Consider the following 26,602-nt stretch of genomic DNA (forward strand, 5'->3'; position numbering starts at 1 on the left):
TAAATATGCGATTCACGGAAACTGTTTTGCAGACTTAGAACCACCCGTCAGACCATATTTTTCAGTCTGCAAAACAGTTTCTGTGAATCGCATACTTGTAGACTAGTAAGCTAAAATGCTATGTCCGCTGGGCTCTAACTGTTTATCCCGTTTTTGAGGATGAAGTCAAATGGGTCAGACAAAAACTTGGTCAAGAGAAAAATAGCATAAAAAAGACCAACACGACTAATAATAATTGCTTTATCAGTTTATCCTGTCTCTTTTGGTTTTAATCTTTTGACTTTGACCGTATTCACTATATTGCGTATGTCAATGCATGAAAGAATTTAAAATCCATTCAGTTGAAACAGTAAGTGAAGTAAGTCAGAATTCAAACGTGAAATATGTGACTTATGGAAAACGAAAAACGTGATCAAAAGGTAAAGCAAAATTTAAAAAAGGATAGCGCCTAAATAATAGGCATTGAGAGGCTGACGGCGGCTTTTAAAAAAAAACAACATCCTCTTGAAACGTCAAAATCGCAAAAAAAAGGTCACAATTACGTGAAAAAATTGCGTAATGGCCGAATAAGCAATGACGTGAAAGTAACTACCCGACAAGCTACATTGGCGGTGTTCAAACTGCTTCGTTATTAATCTAAAAGCCGCAAATGAACATAAATTTTTGCTGGGTATGGGACATAGTTTCTCTCTCTCTCTCTCTCTCCCTCTGTCACAACTATGTAAGAAACCATGTGCCTCGCGGCTATTATTCAGATACAGCAGTCATTCGATCAAATTACAGAAGTATATTAACATAACAGACTAACGTCGGGCGAATTGCTCTCAAACGGTAGGCGAGCGTTTGGCTCTGTCAGTACCTAACCAGTGTTTAGTGAGGTTAGCTTTAGCTTGATTCAAGGGGCCCGAGATTAGGGTAATAGACGATGACATCACGCCAAATAACAGCCGCTGAAGTGCGGCATCAACAAAAGTTAAGGAGAGAAAGAGAGCTAGGAATTTTTTTAATGATGAGATTCGACTCTACAACTTCAAGTTCTCCAGCCTTGTTAGTAACTAAATCATAGAAAAAAACTGAAAGTGCAAAATTCAGAAGAAAAGTTTCCACATTTCGCAGTAAAGAAAATGTTCAAAAACAAATTTGGCGCTGGAGTTCTGTCATGTAACCCATCTGCAAGACCTAAAAAGCTTCGTTGGCCAGTAAGGATCGTTAAACTCAGAAAAGAAGAAAAACATCTTAATTCTAAAAATAATTGCAAAATTTTAACAAAATCTTACTAATAATCGCAATATTAATATCTTCAGAACATCAATCCATGGTCTATAGAGACTATCCAGTATCCCTATTTCAAGCCCTTAACAGTTTCACTGGCTCATAAAGATCCATACACCTGGAACATAACAATTATTCAAAAAATTTTCAAATTAAGTTTTATCAAAAAATTGCTAAAACTCGAGTCATTAAAATAATGATAACCATTCCATTAACTCTAGAAACTAAGCAACAGCTTACTATCAAACCTCGAAGGAGTCTTCTTGGCTGTTGAGACCGGAAAAACCTTAAAAAAACGACACTCTTTAAAAACAGGAAGATAGCCAAAACTTTTCAAAAAAATGCTAAAATTCGTTAAACGTTATAGTCTTTAAAAAACTCCATTGCATCTAGAAACTAGACAGTAACTTGTTATTAAACTCTAGAGGAAGTTCCTTGGTTCTTGAGTCTAGATGAACCTATGAAATGACAAAAATTGACAAAAAACTTGCAAGTTTTATGAAAAAATCGATGAAACTTGATATTAAAAAGTTAAAAAAACTACACTATGGCCAATAAAAATTTTCAGTAACCTATCATCAAGGCCTAGAGGAGGTTTCCTGGTTCCTGAGGCTGGAAAAAATAAAATAATAACATTAAATCGTGAAAAATTTGAAAAAAAGTCAAGTTTTATCAAACAATTGCTAAAATTCGTGATGTTAAAATGTGAAAACTATCCCATTACCACTAGAGACTATGAAGCCAACTATTATCAAACCCATAAGGAAGTTTTCTGAACCCTGAGGCAGAAAAACCCTGAATAATGACAATAAATTTTGAAAAATTAAAAAAAATTCTGTCTAGAAACTATGCAGTAACCTATTATCAAACAATAGAGTGGGGTTCCTTGACATCTAGGGCTGATAAAACTCAAAAAATGACAAACATTTTCAAAAAGCTTGAAAAAAATTGTGAAAAATAGTATAAATTTGCGTGTTTTTAGCGAGCCGTTGTTCGTCAGTAGATAGCCACCGGGGTGCTGATATGGAAGTGGCAACAGTCGGGTGGGGGGCTACAGCGCGGTGGGCAGGGTGGGGGCAATAGGGGGGGGGGGGGGGGGGGGGTCAACAGATGGCGGGGGTTCTTCAACCTCTAAGAACCGCTCTTCACACCATAAGTATAAGTTTCCAAAACTGTTTGGGCTAAAACAGAGCTGAAAGGCTCTAAGCAAGAGCACTTAATGCTCGCTGGGCGCTACCTGTTTATCCCGTTTTTGAGGACGAAAAGTCAAAAGCGTCAGACGAAAAATCTGTCAAGCAAAAAAATCGCATAAAAAAGACCGACAGGACTAATATAATAGCTACAAACTTTGTTTGAGAGCAATTAATCAGTATACGTTATGTGACTTGACTCCGCTACGATAAACGCTAAAACTTTCCGGTGACTTCAAGCACAGTCACCGAAAAGTTTTGGCGTTTATCGAGTGTAGCAGTTCGACATATTGAGCAACAATATCGAAGTGACTGATGCAGCGTTACTTAACTTGCTTAAGACACGCAAGTTGCAGATATTAAAATGACGAAAATTCACAGTAGTCGACTTCTGTTTATGTAAATAGAAACTTCTGGCAACCAGACTTTCGTAATTTTATGACGTGCACGTGCGTGTTTTACTTATTATTTACTACCTGGAGTCCAAATTTTGTAGGCACTTCGGCATCCAATCCATGCAATTGCTCTAGAAAGAGATTATCGTTATATCCCCAGAGAAAGTCGCCCGCTTCCACCATGTAGAATGGAGACACTGCGTTTACGTAGTCAGGATCACCTCCATTGAAGTCACGGTTAGCAAAAAACTTGATGAAGCCCCAATTAAGCGTCTCTTGATATGTCGCCAGAATCGTCTGAACACAACAGTATTTTAAATTGAAGCTGTGGGTACAAACATAACTATCGATAATATTACGAAATATGTTAAATATTTTAATCGAACATTAGCAATCTATTATTCAGACATAAAAACAGTAGTTTGCTCCGTTAGTAAGAGGAACGAACAATCGAAAAATACGATAACATTACAAAGCAATTCAAGCGGGAAAAAGTTTTTTCATTAAAATCGAAATAAATTTGCTTAAATTTTGTAATTTTTAAATTTGTAATCTACAAACTTACAATTTCTGAAAACAAGCGAATACAGGTAATTGTGAGAATTGATAGGTTGAAGAGTTCCATGGGAGATTAAATGAAATTAGCAAGCTGTTTTATTGTGAAACATTTTTGAGAGAAATGCAAAAATGAAAGGAATAATCTAGGAAGAGCAAGGAATGCTGAAGATTTTTTTATCAATGATTGCGGTCAGTTTTGTAAATCGTCACAAAAAAAATTGTAAATAAGGCAACCAGCAGACTGTTTTTTCAACTCTATTGAGTTTATTGCCAGAAAACCAATTTCAAGCGTGACTTTTATCTTTCGACTAATCAGATAGTATGAAATTGTGCAGAATAAAGTATTAAAGGCGATAGAAAATAAGAACTCGTTCAAGAGATGTACTGGCTCTTTGAATGACCTGCGCTCTATCGAGTAATTGAGATGGAGCCCAGAAGTAGCTGCAGGTGCTCGCAGTGTTTAAAAGACAAATAGTTTGATATAAAATTATCGAACTATTTTGAGTTGCAGGTTTTATTGCAAACTCTCGCCTATTTATGGGTCATGATGAGCTAGTGCACTTCGAAAATGCAACTGACCTTGGAGTTGAAATTTCGAAGAAATAAAAGTGGAATTACCGCGTACAAGTAAAATTGGTGAAAGCTCGAAATGCCGTTAAGAACTCGAGATACTGCGTAGCTTTATCAGGCGTGAAACTTAACTTCTTTAAAACGTGTGTTTTATCTGTTCTTCTACAAGGCTACCCAGCATGGTTTCCCGCTGTTAATAGAGGAAAATGGAATTTAATTAACCAGCAGGGTTTACGCCTATTGAACGTGACCTGCAATTCTTTGCGTCTTTTACGAGATATGAAAGCTGTCTCTCGTTCGACAACTACTTTCTGGTAGATAGAGCGAGCATTAAATTACGTAACATGGACAGAACGTTTTAAGCTAACTCCAACTGAGAACAATTACACTGAAAAATCTTTTATATCTGGCCGAGGATTTAGACAATACTGCTGAACTTCTTAATGTTGAGGTCAACTTCTTTAAATCGAAATTTAAGTCGAAACGATCAATTAATGAACTGCTTATTACACTGAGAAACAACAAACACGATCAACCTATCCCCTGCACTTGAACACCTAAATGTAGATGTAACATTTGCGTTTCTCGAGTTTTTCGTATTGATCGACTTTTTTTAAAATTGTGTTGATAGTGATTTGTTTACCCGGTTGGTCCTATACATTTGCCTTAAACCGTCAATTGAAGTCTTACTACCACTAGTACTACTACTACCAATGGCTGAAAAAAGGGACAATGAACTATGAACTGCAAATAAAGTTAAATTCGCCAACTCCATTAAAATTTTAACATAGCTGGCAGATTGCCAGAAAATAGCCGCAATAGATTCGTAGATCGGCAGTCTAAAAAAAACAGTAAAAAAGACAGACCAAAAAAATTCGTTTTTTTCATTGAAGGCTGATCTGTTATATTTTGATTAAAAATTGGTATAAGTTATTGCTGCCTCTATTAGCTGCTCTCAAATAACCTTCATTTAGAGTGACACACACCCATTTGACCTTATCTCTTTGAATTAAAGTAAATAAAAGTCAATTTCAAAGTGAGGAAGTCATTTTTGAGAGTGAGGTAAGTCAAGTGTGACCAAAAATTTAATCACGCGCATGAACAGAAAACTCGCTCCACTAAGAGCGAAAAATGACGTCACACATGCAATTCAGTTGAAATTGCATGAACGAATGAACAAAAAGTGGCTGTGACGTCATATGGTCGTAACAAAAATCATGACGACGAAATAAAAAAAAAACCAAGAGAAGGCCAATAATAGCCCCAGCTATCGCTGTGCGGCTATTAAAAAACAAATGGTAGTGCAACATATGGAAAATTTAGCTAAAAGTTGGAGTCTAAAAAAGACCGAAATTACGCCGCGTTAAAATTTCAAAAAATTGTTGTTTCTGAGACTTAGGGATAAGACCACAAGAAAAACAAACACTTAACAATAAAGCAAGTTTTATTTATCGAAAAGCAGGTAACAGAATATTTCATAGCAAAAACGATTGCTTTGAACTCAAACTACTATTAAAATTAATAAGCCATTATTAAGATTAAGTGTTAAAACAGCAATGAGTACAACAAAGAATGACAAAACTCAGTTATTTTTTACAAACGAAAAGTTTAATTATCTTCTAAGAACCGCCCTTCACACCATAAGAATAAGTCTCCAAAACAGTTTATGAATCGCATACTTGGAGACTAGTGGGCTGAAAGGCTCTAAGAGCTTAAAGCCCGCTACCTGTTTATCCCGTTTTGAGGACGAAAAGTCACTGGGTCAGACGAAAAATCGGTCATGCAAAAAATCGCATAAAAAAGACCAACAGGACTAATATAATTTCTAGAAACTTCGTTTGAGAGCAATTAACAATAGAAAAGAGCAAAAATCAAATTTTCAATAAAGCTTTATGTAAACAAGTAGTGTCAGAGTTTTAAACAAAGTATTAGCTGCAAGTCAATGAGTTCAGTCAATTGCAAATAGTCGCCATATATCATAAATCAAGAACACATATATCATAAATCAAGAACACATATATCATAAATCAAGAACACATATATCATAAAGCACACAAGGAGTGAAATGCTGCAAACAGCGGAAAAATTGCCGCAAGTGAAAAAATCGCTTTCAAAGACCTAAAAATTGTTCCAATACCAACTTCGCAATCCACTTTAAAGGTGCTTGGAAAAAACACGCTTCAAACCTTCTCGCTTTTTCACTCCCTTTACTACTCCAGCGTGATTAATATGACCACACTAATTCGACTTCTCAATGAGGTGAAAAAGCCAAAAAAAATGTGCACACATCATTAAAAAAAGAGCACACCAATGCACTCCAAATACTTTGGCTTGTACAAAAAAAAACACGAGAAGGCCAACAATAGCAGCAACTATTAATAATAAAAATTATCAATCATTTTAACGGATCTTAATAAAAACATACCCGGCAGATTGCCGGAAAATAGCCGCCGTTGATTCCAATAAGCATGAATCGCATTGACAGAATAGAAGATATTGAAAAAAAAGATTTTTGTACAAAAACATTTTTTAAGTCCGATTTAATTTGATGGCAGTTCGTAGTTGAACATAACGTACTTCTGTTTATTAGAGAGAGGCTACAGGGGCTACTATCAATACCAATAAGCATAGGAGATGGTAACTAAGACTTATATGAACGACGGTCAAATAGCGGGCATCTAAAATTGGGCTTTATGGGTTTATCCCGTTTCTATTTCTGACTTCAATTTTTATACTGACTGTTCATTTTGAATTGCTTTGCTGAGTAACTGATGCTCAAAATCACTTTTAGCAGAATGAGAGAAGAGAGAAACTAGCCTAGAGAAGTCAAAAAGATTTCACGCAAAATGTTGAAAAAGCGGCAAAATGAGGTAAAGCGAAAAATTTTTTTATTCGACGAAGTAAAAAAAAATAGGAGCGCTATAATAGCCGGCTGAGAAGATGAGGCGGCTATTAAACACTTCTTCGAGTTAGAGTTATCGGTTTTATTTTGAACAAAATGAATTATTGTATAGTATAACAATCTGTACAAAGTACTTGGGACACATTTATACATTCATATTGCAAATTTCACCCAATCAAATTATCTCACGTATAGATTCATGAAAGTAATATTGATTCATTGTGAAGTAATTCCCCCAGTACTTTGCACCACGGAGCTGAGAGGAAACAAATTTGATCCTTTTTTTCATAAAAGTCGATCTGATGGTCGTAAACTATTTCTAAGTTGAACACTATCTAGAGTTCTCTTCACCTCTATTTTCCTGTTGTTTTAACCAGCAATCAGTAATTTGAGGTAATTTTTGTAGTTAATTACCAATTAGGTTTTCTTTGATTTCTGCTTAATTAATATCATAAAACTCTTTGCAGAAAACAGTGATGTGTGTGATATATATATAATCTGTGAGCTGGTATAGACTAAAGTGGGAGAAGATAAAAATTGTGAATGAGAGCAATTTATATCACGCAAAACTCCCGAACTAAAATCGGTCTAGCGCGCGAAAGAACATCGGTCAAGAACGAAATGGTATAAATGAAGACACAGGACTATAACAGTTGCTTCAATTTTCATTCCAGAGAAATTAACAAGCAAGTTCAGTTCTCAGTCATCAATCACTTGTGCTTTTTTCGTATCAATTAGAAATGGTAAAATGAGATTTATTTTGACAATTACTTAACTATTAGGCAGAATCAAAGAGCATTACGTAGTGATGGTGTTTCGCATAATTTTTCACTTCCCTCACACTGTTTGAAGAGAAACTTAAAGAAAGAAAAGATAATCCGTGTAATTTTCCACGGATCATTTTTTTTCTTTAAAGCGATTTCGTTGTTTTTCTAAAATTCTATACTCGGCAGATTTGAAAGATGTGGGTTGGAGGTAAAAAGGAAGACCAAAAAGGAAGACAAACTGCAGAAATGAGCTTACAAACAGTAGAATGTTGAGAACTACAATGGTGTCATTTTCGGCCATTTTTGAAGTTTCCTACGGGCCAATATAGAAACTGCTTACCTACAGTTTCTCTTATATTAACAATTATTTTTTTCGAGGGACTCATACAATTATGTACCGATTAGGTTGTCTGTCTACTTGACATGATGTCACCATGTGACGTGGAAAGCAGCGACAAGTGCCAGTATATAACTTGGTAAAAAGAGCTACATGTAATAAACTGTACTTACAAAGAGAAGAATGTTAGGAACTACAATTGTGTCATTTTCGGCCATTGTTGATGTTTCTTCATCGAAGACATACGATTTGTTATTGTAGTAGATCACTCTTTTGTCGTCATCCACGTACTCAAGATCAAACTTCACTTGTGTCTCTCTAAACGTTCAAGGATCATACGGTGGATGCATGTTTTGGATCTGTCCCGACTTAAGACAGCTCTAGCGCTAATAGACACCCCCTCCTCCTCCTCCTCCACCCAAACGTTCTCCCGGAGACAAAAAATAAGTATCATCAGCCAAAATGTGTGCTAGTATAGCATTTCCACTTGTGAGGCAAACAATACGCACCTAGCAAGCTGGAGAGGGAAAAAGTAACAGATCAAACTATCATTTTTTAAAAAAATAAACCTGAAGGAGAAAATTACGGCATACTTTTGCCTCTTGCATTAATAAAATTGTGAAACAAACAAAATTGAGCGCATCACTCGTCATTTCAATTAGAGTATATACACGGTATTACTCCATCAAGAGAAAGAATGCAGTTCCCGATTTTACACCAGAAAAGAGAATTTTGTTATAAGCTTCATTGGAAAATCGTGAGCGCATTTTATTCTGATATTCTTCTACCCTTAACAAAGAAACCCACAACGGTCAGACGACTTGCTCTCGAATGACAGGCAAAGGGGCTGTCTTTGGTTGAGGCTAGCTTAGGGAGCCCTTCAGAATTGCGCCTAACACCATAGAGTTCTTCCTCAGTAGCTTTGCGGAACAGTACACTTAGTGCCTATTAAGGCTCTAAGAAAGCTACAGATGGACATTTTGCTGTCGCGTTTTACCGGTTTCTTTATCCCATTTCTTTTGACGAAAAGTCAAATCGCTTAAGCGAGCAAAATATTCTAAAAAAAATCCATAAATATTTCATAAAAATAACCAGCAGAATACCGGAAACGACCAGAAGAGTCGTGCAATATAGAATCTAGAACTAAGCATGCTAAAACCAGACAAAGACCAATACTTTCTTGCCTAAAACAGAACAACTAATAAACCAACAAGAGAACACATTTCAACAATAAGCAACTACTTACACATGCTACTACTACATTCAAAAACATGACTTTAAAATATCTAAAAACCTCAATTATATGGCCGAAGGGCGCATAGCAAAAAATTTTTCCGAGCAGTTGGAATGTTTCAATTTGATTCCTCGAAAGGAAAAAATGGGGTTATACTTCCTAATTTTGAACATAACCACTAACGTCGGGCGAATTGCTCTAAAAAAGGCGAGAAGTTGGCGTCGGTAGCAGCCAGCTGGCGCTTAGGGATGTTAGCAATAGTGTATGGTATGAAAGGGTGTGTGTGTGTGTGTGTTGGGGTGACGGGACAAGCGCTGGGGGGGGGGGGGGTGACCGGCAGCGCGGGGGGACTTAGGTGGTCAAACTTTGAAGACTAAGAACGGCCCTTTACAATCAAAAATTTTCTCCTCAAAAAGTTTTGGTGAAACGCAGAGTACTTGAAGACTAGCAAGGCAAGGCATAAGGCTCTAAGAAAACAATGCTCTCCGAGCGTTACCTGTTTATCCCGTTTTTGAGGACGAAAAGTTATATGGGTCACACGAAAAATCGCTCCCGCGAAAAATCGCATAAAAAGATAACAGGATTTATATAAATCCTCTATACTTCGTCTGAGACCAATAAATTGATTTTAGTACCTCAATTAAAAACGGCTGGCAGACTGTATAATAATAATAACAATTGAATTGATGAAGAGTAAAAAAATATACGCATTGAGAAAAAGATCAGGACGGTATCAACGATATACTCAAGAAAGGATAAATAGAAAGCCATTTTAAGGCTTATGTTATGCTGCCCTATGGATTCAAAAAGAAATTCAACAAAACCAAATTCAGAAAATTTAATTATACGGCAAAACTTTTCTATGTTAAATTCGATTCAATTAGCAGTGGGCTTTTGTTCAGGGTGCACCTAATGAGACGGAAGAAAATTTGGGCATATGGTGAAAGATACCAATGAAACATCCTAATTTTCTTTAAGTGCCAAAAAGTGTTCTAATTTGGTGTGCAGTCTTAAAATATGTGGTAGTTAGAACGCACTTCGACTTAACGGCTTTATCGGTTTATATTTCTTTGATATTACTCTTCTGACACTGACCGCATTCTTTATATTGCATAAATTTGTAGATTCAATTCTTAGTTCAGTTCAGATGAAAAAAGAGATAAAATAGTCAAACACGAAATTTGAACCGAAAAACATACGTATGACGAATTGTTCTCAAACGACTGACGAGGGGAAATGGTTGGCTTTGGTAAGACCTTGATTAAACCTAACGTCTCAAGACTGTCCTTCAAAACATAATATAGCAGCAAATTGCCGGAAAATAGCGGCCGTTAACACGCTTGACGCACATTGAGACAAACATGGAAACAAGAAGAAAGTAAGAGATAAAAACAGACATTTTCTAAGTGTAAAAATGACTTTATTTGGTGTGTAAATTCTGCATATTCTTTTGAACTCTAAAATTACACTTAATTCAGCTTCTAAATCCAAGGCTATCAAGCATAATACCAATGCCAGCTAGCAATGGCTTTTTATGAACTTTGATAACCTAATGCATTATGACTTTATGAACGGGCTTTATATGTTTATCCTTTTTCTGTTGATTTTGGTCTTTTAACTTTGACCATATTCAATACAATTCGTAAATCAATGAGCAAAAGAAGTTAAAACCAATTCAGCTGAAACAGTGAGTGAATAAAGTCAGAAGTCAAGCGTGAAAATAGTGACTTATGTAAAACGAAAAACGTGATCAAAAGGTAAAGCTAATTAAAAAATTATAGCCTGAAGACTCCGGAATCGACTCGCAGAAAAAACAACTTACACTCGCCAACCCACCAGAAACTGAAAAAACTACCAAAATCATTATATTTTTCATTTGAAACAACAACCGGAGCAAACAAATTATCAGGGGAAAAAGCAATTTATGAAAAAACTTTCTTGAAAAATTTTGCATAAATTTCGACTCAAGGAGCATTGTATATGACAAATTGGCTGCTATTTTTTATTGATTTTTTCAACAATTGACTATCGATGGGGTAAATAAAACCCAAGATACATCTCTGAAAACGAAAATAAAAAACCGAGCAAAACAAACAATTAGAAAAACAAAATTAAAAAAATCTGTTAATTTTTTTACGAATATTCTCTAAAAATTTCTAAGTCTCAATAATTGTTCGCAACACGCCTTAGGAAACAGTTCCTATTGATTTATTGAGCACCTAGACAACACCTAAACGCATATAAAAACCATAAAACGGGAGCAAGAAAAAAATTACAAAAACTTCAGAAATGATCAATTTAGTTCACGAAAGTATGTACTATCAAACCTTTAAATATTTCCGCTTAGTAACCATAACCCCATGAACAAGTCTAACTAAACAGCTAAACATGAAACTATTGTGAAAGGTAGAAAAACGGAAGAGTGGGGCAAAAAAGTTCGAAAATTAAGCGAAAAAATCTAAGATTCGACTATTTAAGTTTCTTAAAACAAACTTAAACTAATATTGCTGAAATCAAAAAGACCACAGAAACCAACGTAGGAGCTGATTTTAACCAGAAATGTAACCCGAGATACTGAAAACATGAAAGAGGGCAAATAATACTAAAAAGCGTCTAAAACGGCGAAATCATAAAAATAGCTCAAGATTGCATATAAAACACTCATATATGATTGAGATGGTCAAAATGCTCCCAAACGTAGAGTTAAAAACCACTCTCTCTTCTCTTCGATTCCTTCAGTCGTTAGACCTAAACAAGTTTTCACGTGCGGTAATGATTTTTACATCCTGTTTTAAATACACTCCAAAAAATTATCGATAAAAAAGACGCTCCACCAATACTCCTCTTCGATTCGTAAAAAGAAGAGCGCCTAAACAATAGCCGTTGAGAGACTGATGGCGGCTATTACGAATTACACATTTTTGAAAACTTCTTACAGGCTAGTAGAGCTCTAAGAGCATTGCGACAGAGGCAGCTATCAAAAATGTAAACAAAATGCTCGTTACCCGAAAGGGACGGAAGACATTTCTACTTCATAGGGATATTGTCGCAGTGATAAAGCCACAATCATGCCAACACAAACACAAAAAGTTCTGAGAGCGGAAAGAGAGATGGATTAACACAGTAAGCACACAAACACAAAACATCGACTAGTCTTGGAAAAATTAACCTCAAACGATTGACGGGTTGGGAATCAATTGAAAACTGCTATGACAGAGTGGGAAGGCGCATTGCTGAAGGAAATTCACCTGATTTCTATAACACTACAAATTTAAATTTGAGAAGTCAACATTTGGCTTTCAAAAGAATACTGCCTCCAAATGAATTCAGCTTCTAAAAATTATCACTGAGAGAGCAGTTTAGATAACTCAAAATCGAGAAGTCAAGCGTTAAAGAGAAAATTCAAAAACGTCAGACGAAAAATTGATCAACCAGAAAATCGCAAAAAAGAGAAACAAGGTCCAGGGAAATGCTACAAACGTTGTTTGAGATCAATTAATAAACAGTCACTTTATGAAAAGCTAGAAAACAAATACAAAACAGGACTCTCAGTTTGGCATCAACAAAGGAGAAAGAAGATTTGTTAAGTTAGTCACGCTAAGAGTTAGTCTTTTCTACTTACATTTATCCAGACAATGATAACTAAAAAAACAAACTCACATATACGAAATCGCGGTCTTTTGTGCCCCCCCCCCCCCCCCCCCCCAGTACGTTATGCACTCCCCAATTACAGAACACGTGTCATTGTATAGTAAATTTTTAAGTAAAAATATAGCACGTGCGTCTGGGGTTGCAAATAATAAGCAACCACTTAGCTGGGGGGGGGGGGCACAAACGGAAAAGATCCCACATAATATGTCGCCACTCAACTTATGGATTAGCAAAATTTCTTGTAATACCAAATGCGCTATTTCGTGATCAGCCTATTGAAGAAAGATCAGAAGTATTCATTCTTTAAATTTTCCCTGCGTTCCATGTAAACCGGCTGCTGTAAGGAACTAGCGCAACCTTAAAAATTTTTTCTTCGAGTTTTGTCCATTTCCAGTCCGTCAAATCCTTTGAAAAAAACGCAGCTACGAAAGCAAACTAACCGATAAGATAGGACGCCGAGTTGTTCTACCTCTGGCTTAGGATCTGTGCCATCGACGAAGTCTTGTGCATTGGTGTATGTGTACATGTAATACTTCATATAGATTGGGTAGTCGGGTGCCTGCCATTCGTCATAGACCATCGAGCCATCAGCTAAGGACGATTCCTGTGCATATACATTATCAAATTAACCCGGGTTATATTTAGTTCAAAAAATACTGAACAAATCATCCTCAAGCAAAATGTAAGTTTCATTACCATATATGTAATATTGATTTGCATAGACTGATGACAAGAGGAAGTTGCTATTATAATTATTTCGGAGCATTAAAAAAGAGTAACCATGTCAATTATAGTTGTTTATTTTCTTTTTTAGCTCAACACAAAAGCTCGAAAAATTTGAAGTTTAAAAAACAATAAAAAACCACAAGCGCAAAATACGATATCGTCCAGAAAACCAGAACCATTGCATGTCAGCATGGTCAGGCCCATCAAACATTTTGAATTGAAACTAAACCTAAGGTTTAAAAATGCCTCGCGTGAACAAATCAGACTAAAAATAAGGTAGAGAAAATTATAAAACGCTATATACCAAGAAAACGGGTAGATACGGAGAAAGCAAAAAACTCCACAAGTTGCAACGTACCAGCAATCGTTTAAAAACGACCTTGATATGTGGTTTCTCTTTAAACAGTCACAACCCTATTTACATACTCCTTTTTACTAACAACAACTCTTAACTCCATTGAAAAAGTAACCAGAAATGGGCAAAAAATGCTTAAAATGGTTAGAACAAGCCACAAAAATACATTCAACTGTTTACATCAGTGTGAACCAAACCGGCTAACATCGGATGGATTGCTCTCAAACGAGAGGCGGGGCAAATTAATAGAGGGGTTTATCTTAGAAATGTTTTATGGGTGCATAAAAATCAAACAACGGGCCTCCAGCATGGAAGTCTGACATCTTAATACCTAAGCTACAATAGCTTTCTCTTTCGCTCACAGTCGCTTTTAAATTAGTTTTCAATTTTATTTCAGAATGAGAGCAATTTTCAACTACCAGTCAAACTATCAGAGCAACTATCAGTCAAAATTGAAAAAATCAAGCGTGAAAAGTCACACGATAAGTCAAAGAATGTTTTGGAACAAAATTGCAAAAATGGTCAAGCAAAACTTTTGCATAAAACACAGTGTACAATAATTGCTCCAAACTTCGCTCGAGAGCAATTAAAAACCATTTGAGCCAAAAAAAAAATTCACGTTAAAACTGAACAAGTTCATTGAAAACGCCGCACATCATTACAAATTCTATTCACTTGGTGAAAACGTTTTCATGCCTACTTCTCTCGCTCTTTCAGAATCTCTACATTTGACTTGTGTTCAACAGATTGACCTTAATCCCTTGTTTTTCACATGCGTTTTTGGTAATTGTAAAAACACAGAGCACAGTACGAATCAAACTCGTTGGATTGTAAAAACATAAACCGACTAATGTCGAAAGAATTGGTCTCGAACGACAGGCGGGTGGAAAAACATTTGACCCCACCGTGATTCGCACCCTTGACCTCCCGCTTCAAAACCATATGCACTACCGACTGTGCTATTTAGCCCTTATTTTTGCTTTGATGCAACCGAGTTTATATTAGCAACAAGCTTTACCTCGTAGTGAGAGCAACAGAGATCACTCAAAAATGAAGAACGAAAGCGTGGAAAAGTCACTTGAGAAGTCAAAGAATGTTCTAGAAGAAAAGCGCAAAATGGTCAAGCAAAAAATTTGCATAAAAAAGACCAACACGTTCACAATAATTGCTATAAACTTCGTTCAAAAGCAATTAAAAATACGGAGAGATCAATAACCGCCCCGCTATCGCTCAGCGACTGTTAGAACAGATTTTATAAAAACCGCTAATTGCGATGTACCAAAATTTTTCCCTAGCAAACAAAGAAAGACACTAACATTGTTATAGATGAGTGGGTAGACGAATCGGGCAATGAGGCCAAGAGCAAGCAAGAGAAGACCACCCACAGACAGACCGATAATTAGTTTCGTGCCCATTGCTAGTCTGAAAATCCATAAAACATAACATTTTATAAATCAGAAGAATTCACATCAACATCAATAACGAATAAGGCTGTCAGTAAATTTTACCAAACTCCGTTTTACCCAACGCTATTTTACCCAATGGCAATGTTTCACCCTATTGTTAAATATACGAGAACGACCATTTAAGCATAAAATGGGACTTAACCGGGTTGACCTTTCCGTTAATCTTACAAGGATCATATCTGATGGCATACAAATCATAACGTATTTCCTAGTACGATCCTTGTATGGAATCTACGAAATCATATATGATCCTTGCATGAAATCCATGGGAGTTCTATGACGGGCAACCCGGGTACCCAATGCCCTTATACCCAAACCGTCATCTTCAGAACGAATATTTAGCCGACTACAATAAAAGGACCCTAGGACTTGATATGAAACTATCACAACCGAGAATTGGATTTTACTGTCCTTATTTGTAACCGGATTATTCAGCGAAAAAGTCAAAGGGTATTGAGTAAAATGGAATTGGGTAACTTGTCATGTAACCCATTGTAGGGTTTAGTTATGATAACAACAGTTGCATAACTTACTGATAATTTGTTAGCGCGCGATAAAAACCTCGGAAGTCTAAAACAGGGTCTAAATTCTGCTTTAGTATTAGACTACTTGTTTCCAACGGTTTTGCTACATGCTCAGTAAAATTTTCAGTTATAATTTGGCGTTAACAGTTAAATTTTTCTAACAGCAATGTTATGCATCTAATGTTACCGCGTCGAGAGTTGACGAAAACCTTTTTTTACCAACTGTTGCAATTAGAAAGAAAAAGATTATACATTTTAAAATTTTTAAATCTAAATCAAACAAAACATATAAAACCGTAAAGATATGTATGTGAAGCATCGGTGAACAACTGAAAATAGTTGACCATAAAGTGATAAAATTGAAACAGCAGCAGCAGAAGTGGCCCATATTTCGTTGAGGGATAACCTTCCAAGAAGTGATAAGAAAATGCGAAATTTCTTCACCATCGTCTTCAACATTGATTGTGAAGATAAATTCTTCTTTCTTCTAAATAAAAATCAAACATCAGTAAAAAAAGATTTATTCTAACTCTGTCCCAAGTGCCCTTCATGACCTGACCACTCATTGTTCCAGACCTCAAATTTATTGTTTAGGAACTTTATGCTACCGTGGCTTTTTTGTTAAGTCAATCTTGACTGATAGATATCTTTTGGGGAGATACAAAAGTGGTACCATTGAAAAGCTCTTTCAGTTTTTTAAATTTTTCTGTTCTTGAGGAAAAATTGCTGCTTAAAGTTGTCATACTTTTCACATCTAATAGTCCTCCTAAACATTTTTTGACGAGCTCAGTTCATGATTTTGCTTTCTCAATTTGACACTTTTTGCTTTAATAGATAGTGATTTTGCACGTGTTTTTAATGCTATATTGTCTTTTAACTTAAATTTACTAATTAAACTATATCATCTGAAAAAGCCAATCTCAATACGCAGAATTCAATTTTGTAACGAAACAGTTAGAAAGTGATATCTTAAATAACTTTGAAATTGCTTTTTTCTCAAACATAGCCGGCAGATTGCCGGGAAATAGCCTCGATAGACGCTTGTGGCGTTACATGAATTGAAACAACTATAGAAATAAAATAGACAGATCGACCACCAGTCCTTCCATAGACCACTAGACTTTTTGGGTTAGCTTCGGACTGTCATTTTTATGAGACACATAAGCTCTATAAGGAGAAAGCCTTAATAGGGCTTTTCAAAATTAGGATCTTTTCCGTTTGTGCCCCCTCAGCTTAGTGGGAGCATATTATTTGCACCCCCAGATGCACGTGCAGTATTGGGGGGGGGGGGCACAAACGGAAAAGATCCCAAAATCAATATTCGAAATCAAAAACTCAAGACTCTAATAATCAAGAATTAGGGCATATATGTTTGGCACTACTTAGATGCACACTATTGACCTTTGATAAGTAAATGTTCATGAAATTTAAAGTTTCATAAGTGAGTTCAGAAGTCCTTTTTTTGAGTGAGGTAAGTCAATGAAGCATATCCGACTAACGTCTGTCGAATTGCTCTCAAACGACCGACGAGCGGTTGGCTTCGTCAACAGCTAGCCACGGTTTAGTGACCTCAGGGCACTACCTCCTTATCCCGTTTTCGATGAAAATCAAATGGGCCAGACGAAAAATAGGCCAAGCGAGTGAGAGAGTGTGTGTTTGAGAGACAGAGATAAAACGCGCACGAGAAAGAGAAGGAAAGGAAGCATAACCGAAAGAGAGAGAAAGAGACATGAATATCTTCCACGATTGGATTCGACACTGCAACTTCTGTTTTTTTAACCTTGTTAATAAATAAATCATATAGAAAATAACTGAAAAAGGCAACATTAAAAAAACTTTTAACTTCGCAAAAAACTAATTCAAAACCATTTTTTGTCTCGAAAGTTTTGTCAAGTAACCCATCTGCGAGACTTAAAAAATTTGTTGGCCAGTAATGGTCGTTAAATTAAAATTAAAAGGACAAAAATTAAAAAATTTTAGAAAAACTTTTTAAATTTTAACAAAATTTTGCTAAAAATCAAGACATTAATATCTTAAGAACCAACTCATTGTCTCAAGAGAATATCCGGTATCCCTGTTTCGAGCCTGAAATAGTTTCACAGTCTCAAAAAGATCCAACAAAAATTTTCCCAAAACTTTGATTTTTATTAAAAAATTACCAAAAGTGGAGTCATTAAAAATGTTGATCACCATCCTCTTAACAACTCTAGAAACTATGCAGCAGCTTCTTATCAAACCTTGGAGGAGGTCACAGGTCCTCTGTTGCCGGAAAAATTCAAAAACATGAAAAAATTGCTAAGATTTTAAAAAATTATTGAAATTAGTAATATTAAAATCTTGAAGAACATTCCATTACATCTTTCAACTATGCAGTAATATATTATCAAACCCTAGAGGACGTTTGGTGGCCGTTGAGGCTAGAGAAATCTAAAAAATGACAAAATTCGAAAATCTTCAAAAAAAATTTACAAAAAAAATTGCTAAAACTTGTAATATTAAAAAGTTGAAAATTAACATACGACAAACAATAAATTTCCAGTAACTTATAATCAAGGCCTAACGGAGGTTTTCTGACCCTTGAGGCTCAGAAACTCTGAATAATGACTATAAATGTCAAAAAATTGGAAAACAAAATGGCGAAAAATATCAAAAAAATGCTAAAATTCGTGATCTTGCAATCTAAAAATCTTTCTAAAAATCTTGCAATACATTCAACTTAAAGTAGAAATTATTCATTAACCTATTTTCAAAATCTAGAGGAGGTTCTTGGCTCTTGAGGCTGAAAAATTCTTAAAAACTAAAAAAAAATCAAAAAAGCTTGAAAAGAAAGCAAGTTTTATGAAAAAATTGCTAAAATTTGTGGCATTAAAAAATTGAACAACTATTCCATGGCCATTAAAAATTTGTCAGTAACTTATTATCGAACTCCTTGGGATGTTTTCTGGCCCGTGGGTCCGGAAAGATCTGAATAAGGAAAAACCAATTGTCAAAAAATTTGAAAAAAAATTGCACGTTTTGTCAAACAAATGCTAAAATTCGTGATGTTAAAAAGTTGAAACCATTCCATTAACACTAGAAACTATGCACTAACCTATTATTAAAATCTAAAGGAGGTTCCTTGACACCTAGGGCTGATAAAAATCAAAAAAGTTGAAAATTTGCACTAGAGTCGGGCTGATAGGGGGGGCAACACTGGGGTGGAGGGGCAACAGCGCGCGGGGGGTCAACAGTGGGGGTGTCTTCAACCTCTAAGAACCCCCCATCACACCACAAGTATAAGTATAAATCTCAAAAACAATTTGAGCTGAAACAGAGCTAAAAGGCTCCAAGACCACTCAATTCCCGCTGGGCGCTACTTGTTTATCCAGTTTTTGAGGACGAAAAGTCAAAAGCGTCTGACGAAAAATCGGTCAAGCAAAAAATTGCATAAAAAAGACCGACAGGACTAATATAATTGCTACAAACTTTATTTGAGAGCAATTAAAAGTCAATTCCAAGAAGTCAGGGTAAGACGAAACAAAAATCTGTTTGACGAAGTAAAAAAAAATAGGAGCGCTATAATAGCCGCTTAGAATTGAGGACGCGGCTATTAAAAAAACAGTTAAATTTTGACTTATTACCCGTGTTTGCTGTTTCTTTTAGTCGCTGCACTTAGTTTCGGCATTGCCAGGTTCCACTGGAATTTACTGATTTTCTTCAAAGGGTAGAGTGTTTTTTCTCAAGCTCCAAAATAAAAATAGGATTTAAGATATAGTTAGATATCACTTTCACAAAACTAATTTTAAAAAAATGAGTTGCTTTTTTTCAGTTTCCAAATTGTAGTGATATACTTTTGAGCGTTAGGCCATTTTTGCATCTTTTTTCAACAATTTGCAGTTCACTCTAAGCGCTCTCTACTCATTTGACAAGCAAAGAGCAGTTGCTCCAGAAAACAATGTAGAATGAACGTATACAATGTGAACAAAAAAATTACGAAATTAACAAAAACCCATTAAACCCAGTTTTCGATCTTTTTTCTACTGAAACTTTCTTTGAGATAGTCATATCTACGAGGTCTAAATCCAATAATATTCGTATTAGTCAGCTTCTTAAATTTGAAAGCAGTCTAAAAACTGAATCCAAAAATCCCATAAAAACGTACCTTTGGTTTTATAGTATGAGAATAACCTATTTTCAAACTCTAGAGGAGGTTCTTGGCTCTTGAGGCTGAAAAATTCTTAAAAACTAAAAAAAAATTCAAAAAAACTTGAAAAAAAGCAAGTTTTATCAAAAAATTGCTAAAATTTGTGGCATTAAAAAGTTGAACAACTATTCCATGGCCATTAAAAATTTGTCAGTAACTTATTATCGAACTCCTTGGGATGTTTTCTGGCCCGCGGGTCCGGAAAGATTTGAATGAGGAAAAACAAATGTCAAAAAATTTGAAAATTGCACGTTTTGTCAAATGCTAAAATTCGTGATGTTAAAAAGTTGAAACCATTCCATTAACACTAGAAACTATGCACTAACCTATTATTAAAACCTAAAGGAGGTTCCTTGACACCTAGGGCTGATAAAAATCAAAAAAAGTCGAAAATTTGCACTAGGGTCGGGCTGATAGGGGGGGGGGAAACACTGGGGTGGAGGGGCAACAGCGCGCGGGGGGTTCAACAGTGGGGGTGTCTTCAACCTCTAAGAACCCCCCTTCACACCACAAGTATAAGTATAAGTCTCAAAAACAGTTTGAGCTGAAACAGAGCTAAAAGGCTCTAAGACCACTTAATTCCCGCTGGGCGCTACTTGTTTATCCAGTTTTTGAGGACGAAAAGTCAAAAGCGTCTGACGAAAAATCAGTCAAGCGAAAAATTGCATAAAAAAGACCGACAGGACTAATATAATTGCTACAAACTTTATTTGAGAGCAATTAAAAGTCAATTCCAAGAAGTCAGGGTAAGACGAAACAAAAATCTGTTAGACGAAGTAAAAAAAATTAGGAGCGCTATAATAGCCGCTTAGAATTGAGGACGCGGCTATTAAAAAAAACAGTTAATTTTTGACTTATTACCCGTGTTTGCTGTTTCTTTTATTCGCTGCACTTAGTTTCGGCAATGCCAGGTTCCACTGGAATTTACCGATTTTCTTCAAAGGGTAGTGTGTTTTTTCTCAAGCTCCAAAATAAAAATAGGATTTAAGATATAGTTAGATATCACTTTGACAAAACTAATTTTAAAAAAATGAGTCGCTTTGTTTCAGTTTCCAAATTGTAGTGATATACTTTTGAGCATTAGACCACTTTTGCATCTTTTTTCAACAATTTGCAGTTCACTCTAAGCTCTCTCTACTCATTTGACATGCAAAGAGCAGTTGCTCAAGAACACAATGTAGAATGAACGTAGTCAATGTGAACAAAAAAAATCACGAAATTAACAAAAACCCATTAAACCCAGTTTTCGATGTTTTTTTTTTACTTGAACTTTCTTTGAGATAGTCATATCTACGAGGTCTAAATCCAATAATATTCGTATTAGTCAGCTTCTAAAATTTGAAAGCAGCCTAAAAACTGAATCCAAAAATCCCATAAAAAACGTACCTTTGGTTTTATGTTATGAGAATACAATCAATTTAATTCAGAAGACAAATTAGTTGAAAAAATAGAGATACGCAAGGTTGCATAATAACCACTTAGTCGCATATGATGAATTGGAGCCTTAAAAAGAATGCATACAATCCAGGAGCAAGCGTTTTATTCGATGGGTTGTATTCAGTCACTGATAGATGACAAATTGATTCAGTCAAAAGTGAAATGTCGCCAGCCAGTGAGAACACATTTTTCAATCGACAATGGAGTTTTCAATGAGGGTATTACAAAACATAAACCGACTATTGTCGGATGATTTGCTGTCGAACGACAGGCGGGGCAATTTAACTTAGGGGGATGGGTGCAAAAATTCCACCCATTTCGGGGAATGGGCTTTCTACTTCCAAGCTTAGAATCGTCTTTATGTTAGCAACAGGCATATTTCGGGATCAGGGTAACTTAGATCAGGCAAAAAAAAGAAGTCAAGCTTGAAAACACTTGAGAGCAAAAAATATTCTGAAAAAATGGTCAAGCAAATATTTGCAAAAAAAGACAGGTTTACATTAATTGCTACAAACTTCGTTCGGGAGCAGTTGACAACATATGATAATGTAATTACAGCAATTAAAAACATCCACATTGGTTCGACAGCAATTAATAACATCATCAATTATGATTTTCAGTTGTTAGGAAGATGTACTCTAAACTTTCCTGCATAGACGTAACTAGTACCGTAACTATCCAGTTGCATTTAAGATAAATTAGCATATTATTAGTTTGTAGACAGAAGGGGCTTCGTTTCATCTTCGTCTCCCTCTGAACCGTCATCATCTCTCTACATTTTGAAAAGTAAAATTTGATACCTGGTCTCAAATTTTCTTCCTTAGCTCCTTAGTCGTGATATTAGAGCAATAAAAATAAGATTAAATTAGTAGAGCTCAACAAATAAATTGTTAATATTAAAACATAGACGGCAGATTGCCGGAAAATAGCCACCGTTGACGCGCTTGATGCACAACGGGATGGAAACAGAAAAACATAGCCGGCAGATGCCGGAAAATAGCCGCGATAGAAGCTTGTGGCCTTCCATGAATTGAAACAACTAAAGAAAACATAAACCGACTAATGTCGGAAGAATTGCTAACGAACGACAGACGGGTAGAAAAAGCTATCCCCGCCTGGATTCGAACGCTTGACCTCCCGATCCTTAACCAGATGCACTGCCCACTCGACTATTATCGTACATATGCTGCAAACAATCTTATATTAGCAACAAGCTTTACTTCGGCGTGAGAGCAATAGAGATCACTCATAAATGAAGAAAGAAAGCGTGAAAAAGTCACTTGAGAAAAGCGCAAAATAGTCAAGCGAAAAATTTGCATAAAAAACCAACACGTTTACAATAATTGCTATGAAATTCGTTCAAGAGCAATCAAAAAGAGACAGATCGACCACCAGTCCCTTGATAGACCAATAGACTTTTTGGGGGTTTGATTCGGACTGTAAATTTTACAACACATACGGTCTATAAGGAAAAGCCCTAAAAGAGCCCCAAAATTATTAATCGAAATCAAAAACTTAAGACTCTAATACTCAAGCATTAGGGCATTATAAGTTTGGCACTACTTAGATGCATACTATTGATCTTTAATTAGTATATGTTCATACAATTTAAAGTTCCATAAGTGAGTTCAGACGTCACTTTTCTGGGTGAGGTAAGTCACGCAATTGACCTGAAAGAAGAAATGAGGACACGCACACAAATTTGAACTGCAGAGCAGTAGAAGTCACTGAAAAAGTCAATTCCAAGAAGCCAATTCGTAAGAATCATCGGTGGAGACGACAAATTAAAAACAACCATGATGTCCCCAATAATAGCCGCTATCGCTTCGCGGCTATTAAAAAGGAAGAGATATACTGACAAGATTTTTTTGTTTTTTTTTTAGTCTCAAAAAGTGTTCTGATTTGGCGGGCAGTTTCAGTTAGACTCTAATACTATACTTCATTCAGCTTTTAAACTGATAAGTAATAAGCTCAATACCAATGTCAGCTAGCAAAAACTCTAAGAAACTTTGAAAACCTAATTCTCAATGACTTAATGATCGGACTAATCGGTTTGTCCCGTCTCTTTTGATTTTGACAGTATTCACCACATTGCGTAATTGAATGCGTGAAAGAATTTAAAATCCATTCAGCTGAAACAGTGAGTGAAGTAAGTCAAACGTGAAAATTGTGACTTATGTAAAAAAAAACGTGATCAAAAGGTAAAGCGAATAAAAAAACAGCAGGACAAATCCTAATGTAAAATTCAAAAAACTTCCCTCGAGTAAACAAAAACAAGACCTAGAACGGACTAGGAGTGAATTGGGAGAACAATTTTGAAAAAATTATATCAAGATAAAAACGAAATGAATGTCAATAGGCCGCATGTGAACGAAAAACCCTAGCGAGAAAAAAATTCAGTTAAAACACAAAACTATGGACTAGGAATGGATTAGGAAAACATTTCAGAAACATAAGCGACTAACGTCGGGCAAATTGCTCTCAAGCGACCGGCGAGCGGTTGGCTTCGTCAGTACATAGCCACTGTTTAGTGAGGTTAGCTTTAGCTAGATTGCAGGGATCTGAGATTAGGGTAATAGACGTTGACATCACGCCACATAACAGCCGCTGAAGTGCGGCATCAACAAAAGAGTTAGGGAGAGAGAGAGAGAGTGCGAGATCAAACGTGAGCGAGAACGCGAACGAAGGAAACGACAGCCAACACAAAGAGAGAGAGAGAGAGCTAGTAATTTTTCCCATGATGTTTTCCAGCTTTGTTAGTAACTAAATCATACAGAAAAAAAACAAAGTGTAAAACTCAAAAGAAAAGTTTCAACATTTCGCAGTAATTAAATGTTCAAAAACAATTTTTGTCTCTGGATTTTCTCATGCAACCCATCTGCAAGACTTAAAAAGCGTCGTTGGCCAGTAATGATGTAATGATCGCTAAACTCAGAGAAGGACAAAAATATTCAAAAATTAAAAAAAAAAACAATTGCATATTTTAACACAATCTTGCTAAAATTCGTGACATTAATATCTTCAAAACACCATTCCATTGTCTCGAGAGACTATCCAGTATCCCCATTTCAAGCCTTAAACAGTTTCACTGGCTCATAAAGATCCATACACTTTGAACATGATAACAATTTTTTAAGAATTTTTCAAATTAAATTTTATCAAAAAATTGCGAAAACTCGAGTCATTAAAATAATGATAACCATTCAATTAACTCTAGAAACTAAGCAACAACTTAATAGCAAACTTCGAAGGAGGTTTCTTCGCTCTTGAGGCTGGAAAAACCTTAAAAAAATGACTTGCAATTTCAAAAAACTTGAAGATTGCCAAAATTTTTTCAAAAAAATGCTAAACTCGTTAAATGTTATAATCTTCAAAAACACACCATTGCATCTAGAAACTATAGAATAACTTATTATCAAACTCGAGATGAGGTTCCTTGGCCCTTGGATCTCGATAAACCTATAAAATGACAAAAAAAAATTCAAAAATATTGGAAAAATTGCAAATTTTATGAAAAAATTGATAAAACTTGTAAAAGTAAAAAGTTGAGAACTAATCTATTGCCAATAAAAAATTTTCAGTAACCTATCATCAGGGCCTAGAGGGGTGATGGGGGTAGCAACAGTCGGGTGGGGGGGGGGTCAACATCGCGGTGGGGGGTGGTGGCAATAGTGGGGGCGATCAACAGTTGGGGGGGGGGGGGGGTCTTCAACCTCTTTGCACCATAAGTATAAGTCTCCAAAACGATTTGGGCTGAAACAGAGCTGGAAGGCTCTAAGAGCACTTAATACCCGCAGGGCGCTACCTGTTTATCCCGATTTTGAGGACGAAAAGTCAAATGGGTCAGACGAAAAATCGGTCAAGCGAAAAATCGCATTAAAAAAAAGACCGACAGGACTAATATAATTGCTTCAAACTTCGTTTGAGAGCAATTAAAAACAACCGATCCAAAAAAGTGTAAAAACAGTAAAAATCAAAGTGAAATTGCCGCATGTGAACAGAAAACCACTAACGAGAAAGCGAATTTTTCACCGTTTTCTCACTCTTATTTACAATTTGAGTCACAAAATTTCACGCAACAAAAACAACTCGCTTTTTCGTTTGCAAAATCATGAAAATGTGTGCACAGATCTTAAAAAGACAGCGACCCAAAACAATTCAAATTCTTTGAATTGTAAAACAAAGGAAAGCGCCTAAATAATAGCCGTTGAGAGGCTGACGGCGGCTATTAATCAAGTATTTATTAATTATATTTAGCAGTTCGATCACTTAACTAGATTCTGGCAAGATCATTAGCACATTATCAGGACAAATTACCCATAGCACCCATAGTACTTTAATAATTTTTCTATGTGTAAAGACAACTGTTAGGCACACTGAACAACTTTAAAGCGTTGGGTAGATTTTGAAGTAACGGTTTTAAGTGTTTTAAGTGTATATTATCAAATAACACTAGACTGAATACCGATTAGAAACCAGTAATTACAAGCGTCGAAAACAGCAGACTGTTGTGCTGAATTTTCAAGTGTGAGTGCTTTTTTAAACCCGTTCTTAGAATAAAATTGACCAATGAAACGGACGATTACGTCCACTGTTCTATAATACATCTATTATCTAACAGATTACCCAATAGCTAGTATTATTGGAAGGTTGACGTCATAGGCAACTTCATTATTGGATTGTTGACGTAAATTTTATGTTAATAACCAGTTTTCCTCTTAGTATTGCTGTATAAAGGGATCCAAGAACGACTGCTGTAAAACTACTTTGAACAAAACATCCATTCAAAATTTTTCGCCTAATGGCTAAATATCCCTTTCGTCCCGAAATGTGAGACACGTTCATTGCAAACAAAAAGCGGAGAGAAGGCAGGCACAACCAAACCCAAATGAACACCCTTTCCATTAAGATCACCCCCTTAACTCTTGGACATGTTACGAATTGCTCTCAAACAACTGTGGAGCCGTTGGATTCGTCATTAGCTAGCTTAGAGAGCCAGTTTAGAGAGGCTACCTTAAGCTTAACTGAAGAGGAG

The 26,602-nt window shown here is 35.9% G+C and overlaps 2 protein-coding genes across 4 annotated transcripts in view; both read right to left on the bottom strand.

Moving 5' to 3' along the window:
* Nucleotides 1-15,400, bottom strand: part of LOC142352118 (lysosome membrane protein 2-like) — a 39,015-nt gene extending 23,615 nt beyond the window's left edge. The window contains exons 1-4 of the mRNA XM_075404489.1: nt 15,274-15,400; nt 13,317-13,480; nt 8,165-8,309; nt 2,939-3,154 (exon numbers count right to left, since the gene is read on the bottom strand). Of these exons, the coding sequence (XP_075260604.1) occupies nt 2,939-3,154; nt 8,165-8,309; nt 13,317-13,480; nt 15,274-15,372 (624 nt within the window). The 5' untranslated portion in view covers nt 15,373-15,400. The remainder of the gene's footprint in view (nt 1-2,938; nt 3,155-8,164; nt 8,310-13,316; nt 13,481-15,273) is intronic.
* Nucleotides 15,401-16,101: 701 nt separating this feature from the next.
* LOC142351940 (lysosome membrane protein 2-like) overlaps nt 16,102-26,602 on the bottom strand; it is a 48,990-nt gene continuing 38,489 nt past the window's right edge. Inside the window, exons 10-11 of one of the 3 annotated variants that reach the window (XM_075404215.1) lie at nt 22,237-22,339; nt 16,194-16,431 (exon numbers count right to left, since the gene is read on the bottom strand). In XM_075404215.1, the coding sequence (XP_075260330.1) occupies nt 22,277-22,339 (63 nt within the window). In that variant the 3' untranslated portion in view covers nt 16,194-16,431; nt 22,237-22,276. Of the gene's footprint in view, nt 16,435-22,236; nt 22,340-26,602 lie in introns of all 3 variants that reach the window. The other 2 variants (XM_075404214.1, XM_075404213.1) reach the window with 2 other exon arrangements.

Source organism: Convolutriloba macropyga, chromosome 13 (genome assembly GCF_964194025.1).
Source record: "Convolutriloba macropyga chromosome 13, txConMacr16.3, whole genome shotgun sequence".
In the NCBI taxonomy this organism is placed as follows: Eukaryota; Metazoa; Xenacoelomorpha; order Acoela; family Convolutidae; genus Convolutriloba; species Convolutriloba macropyga.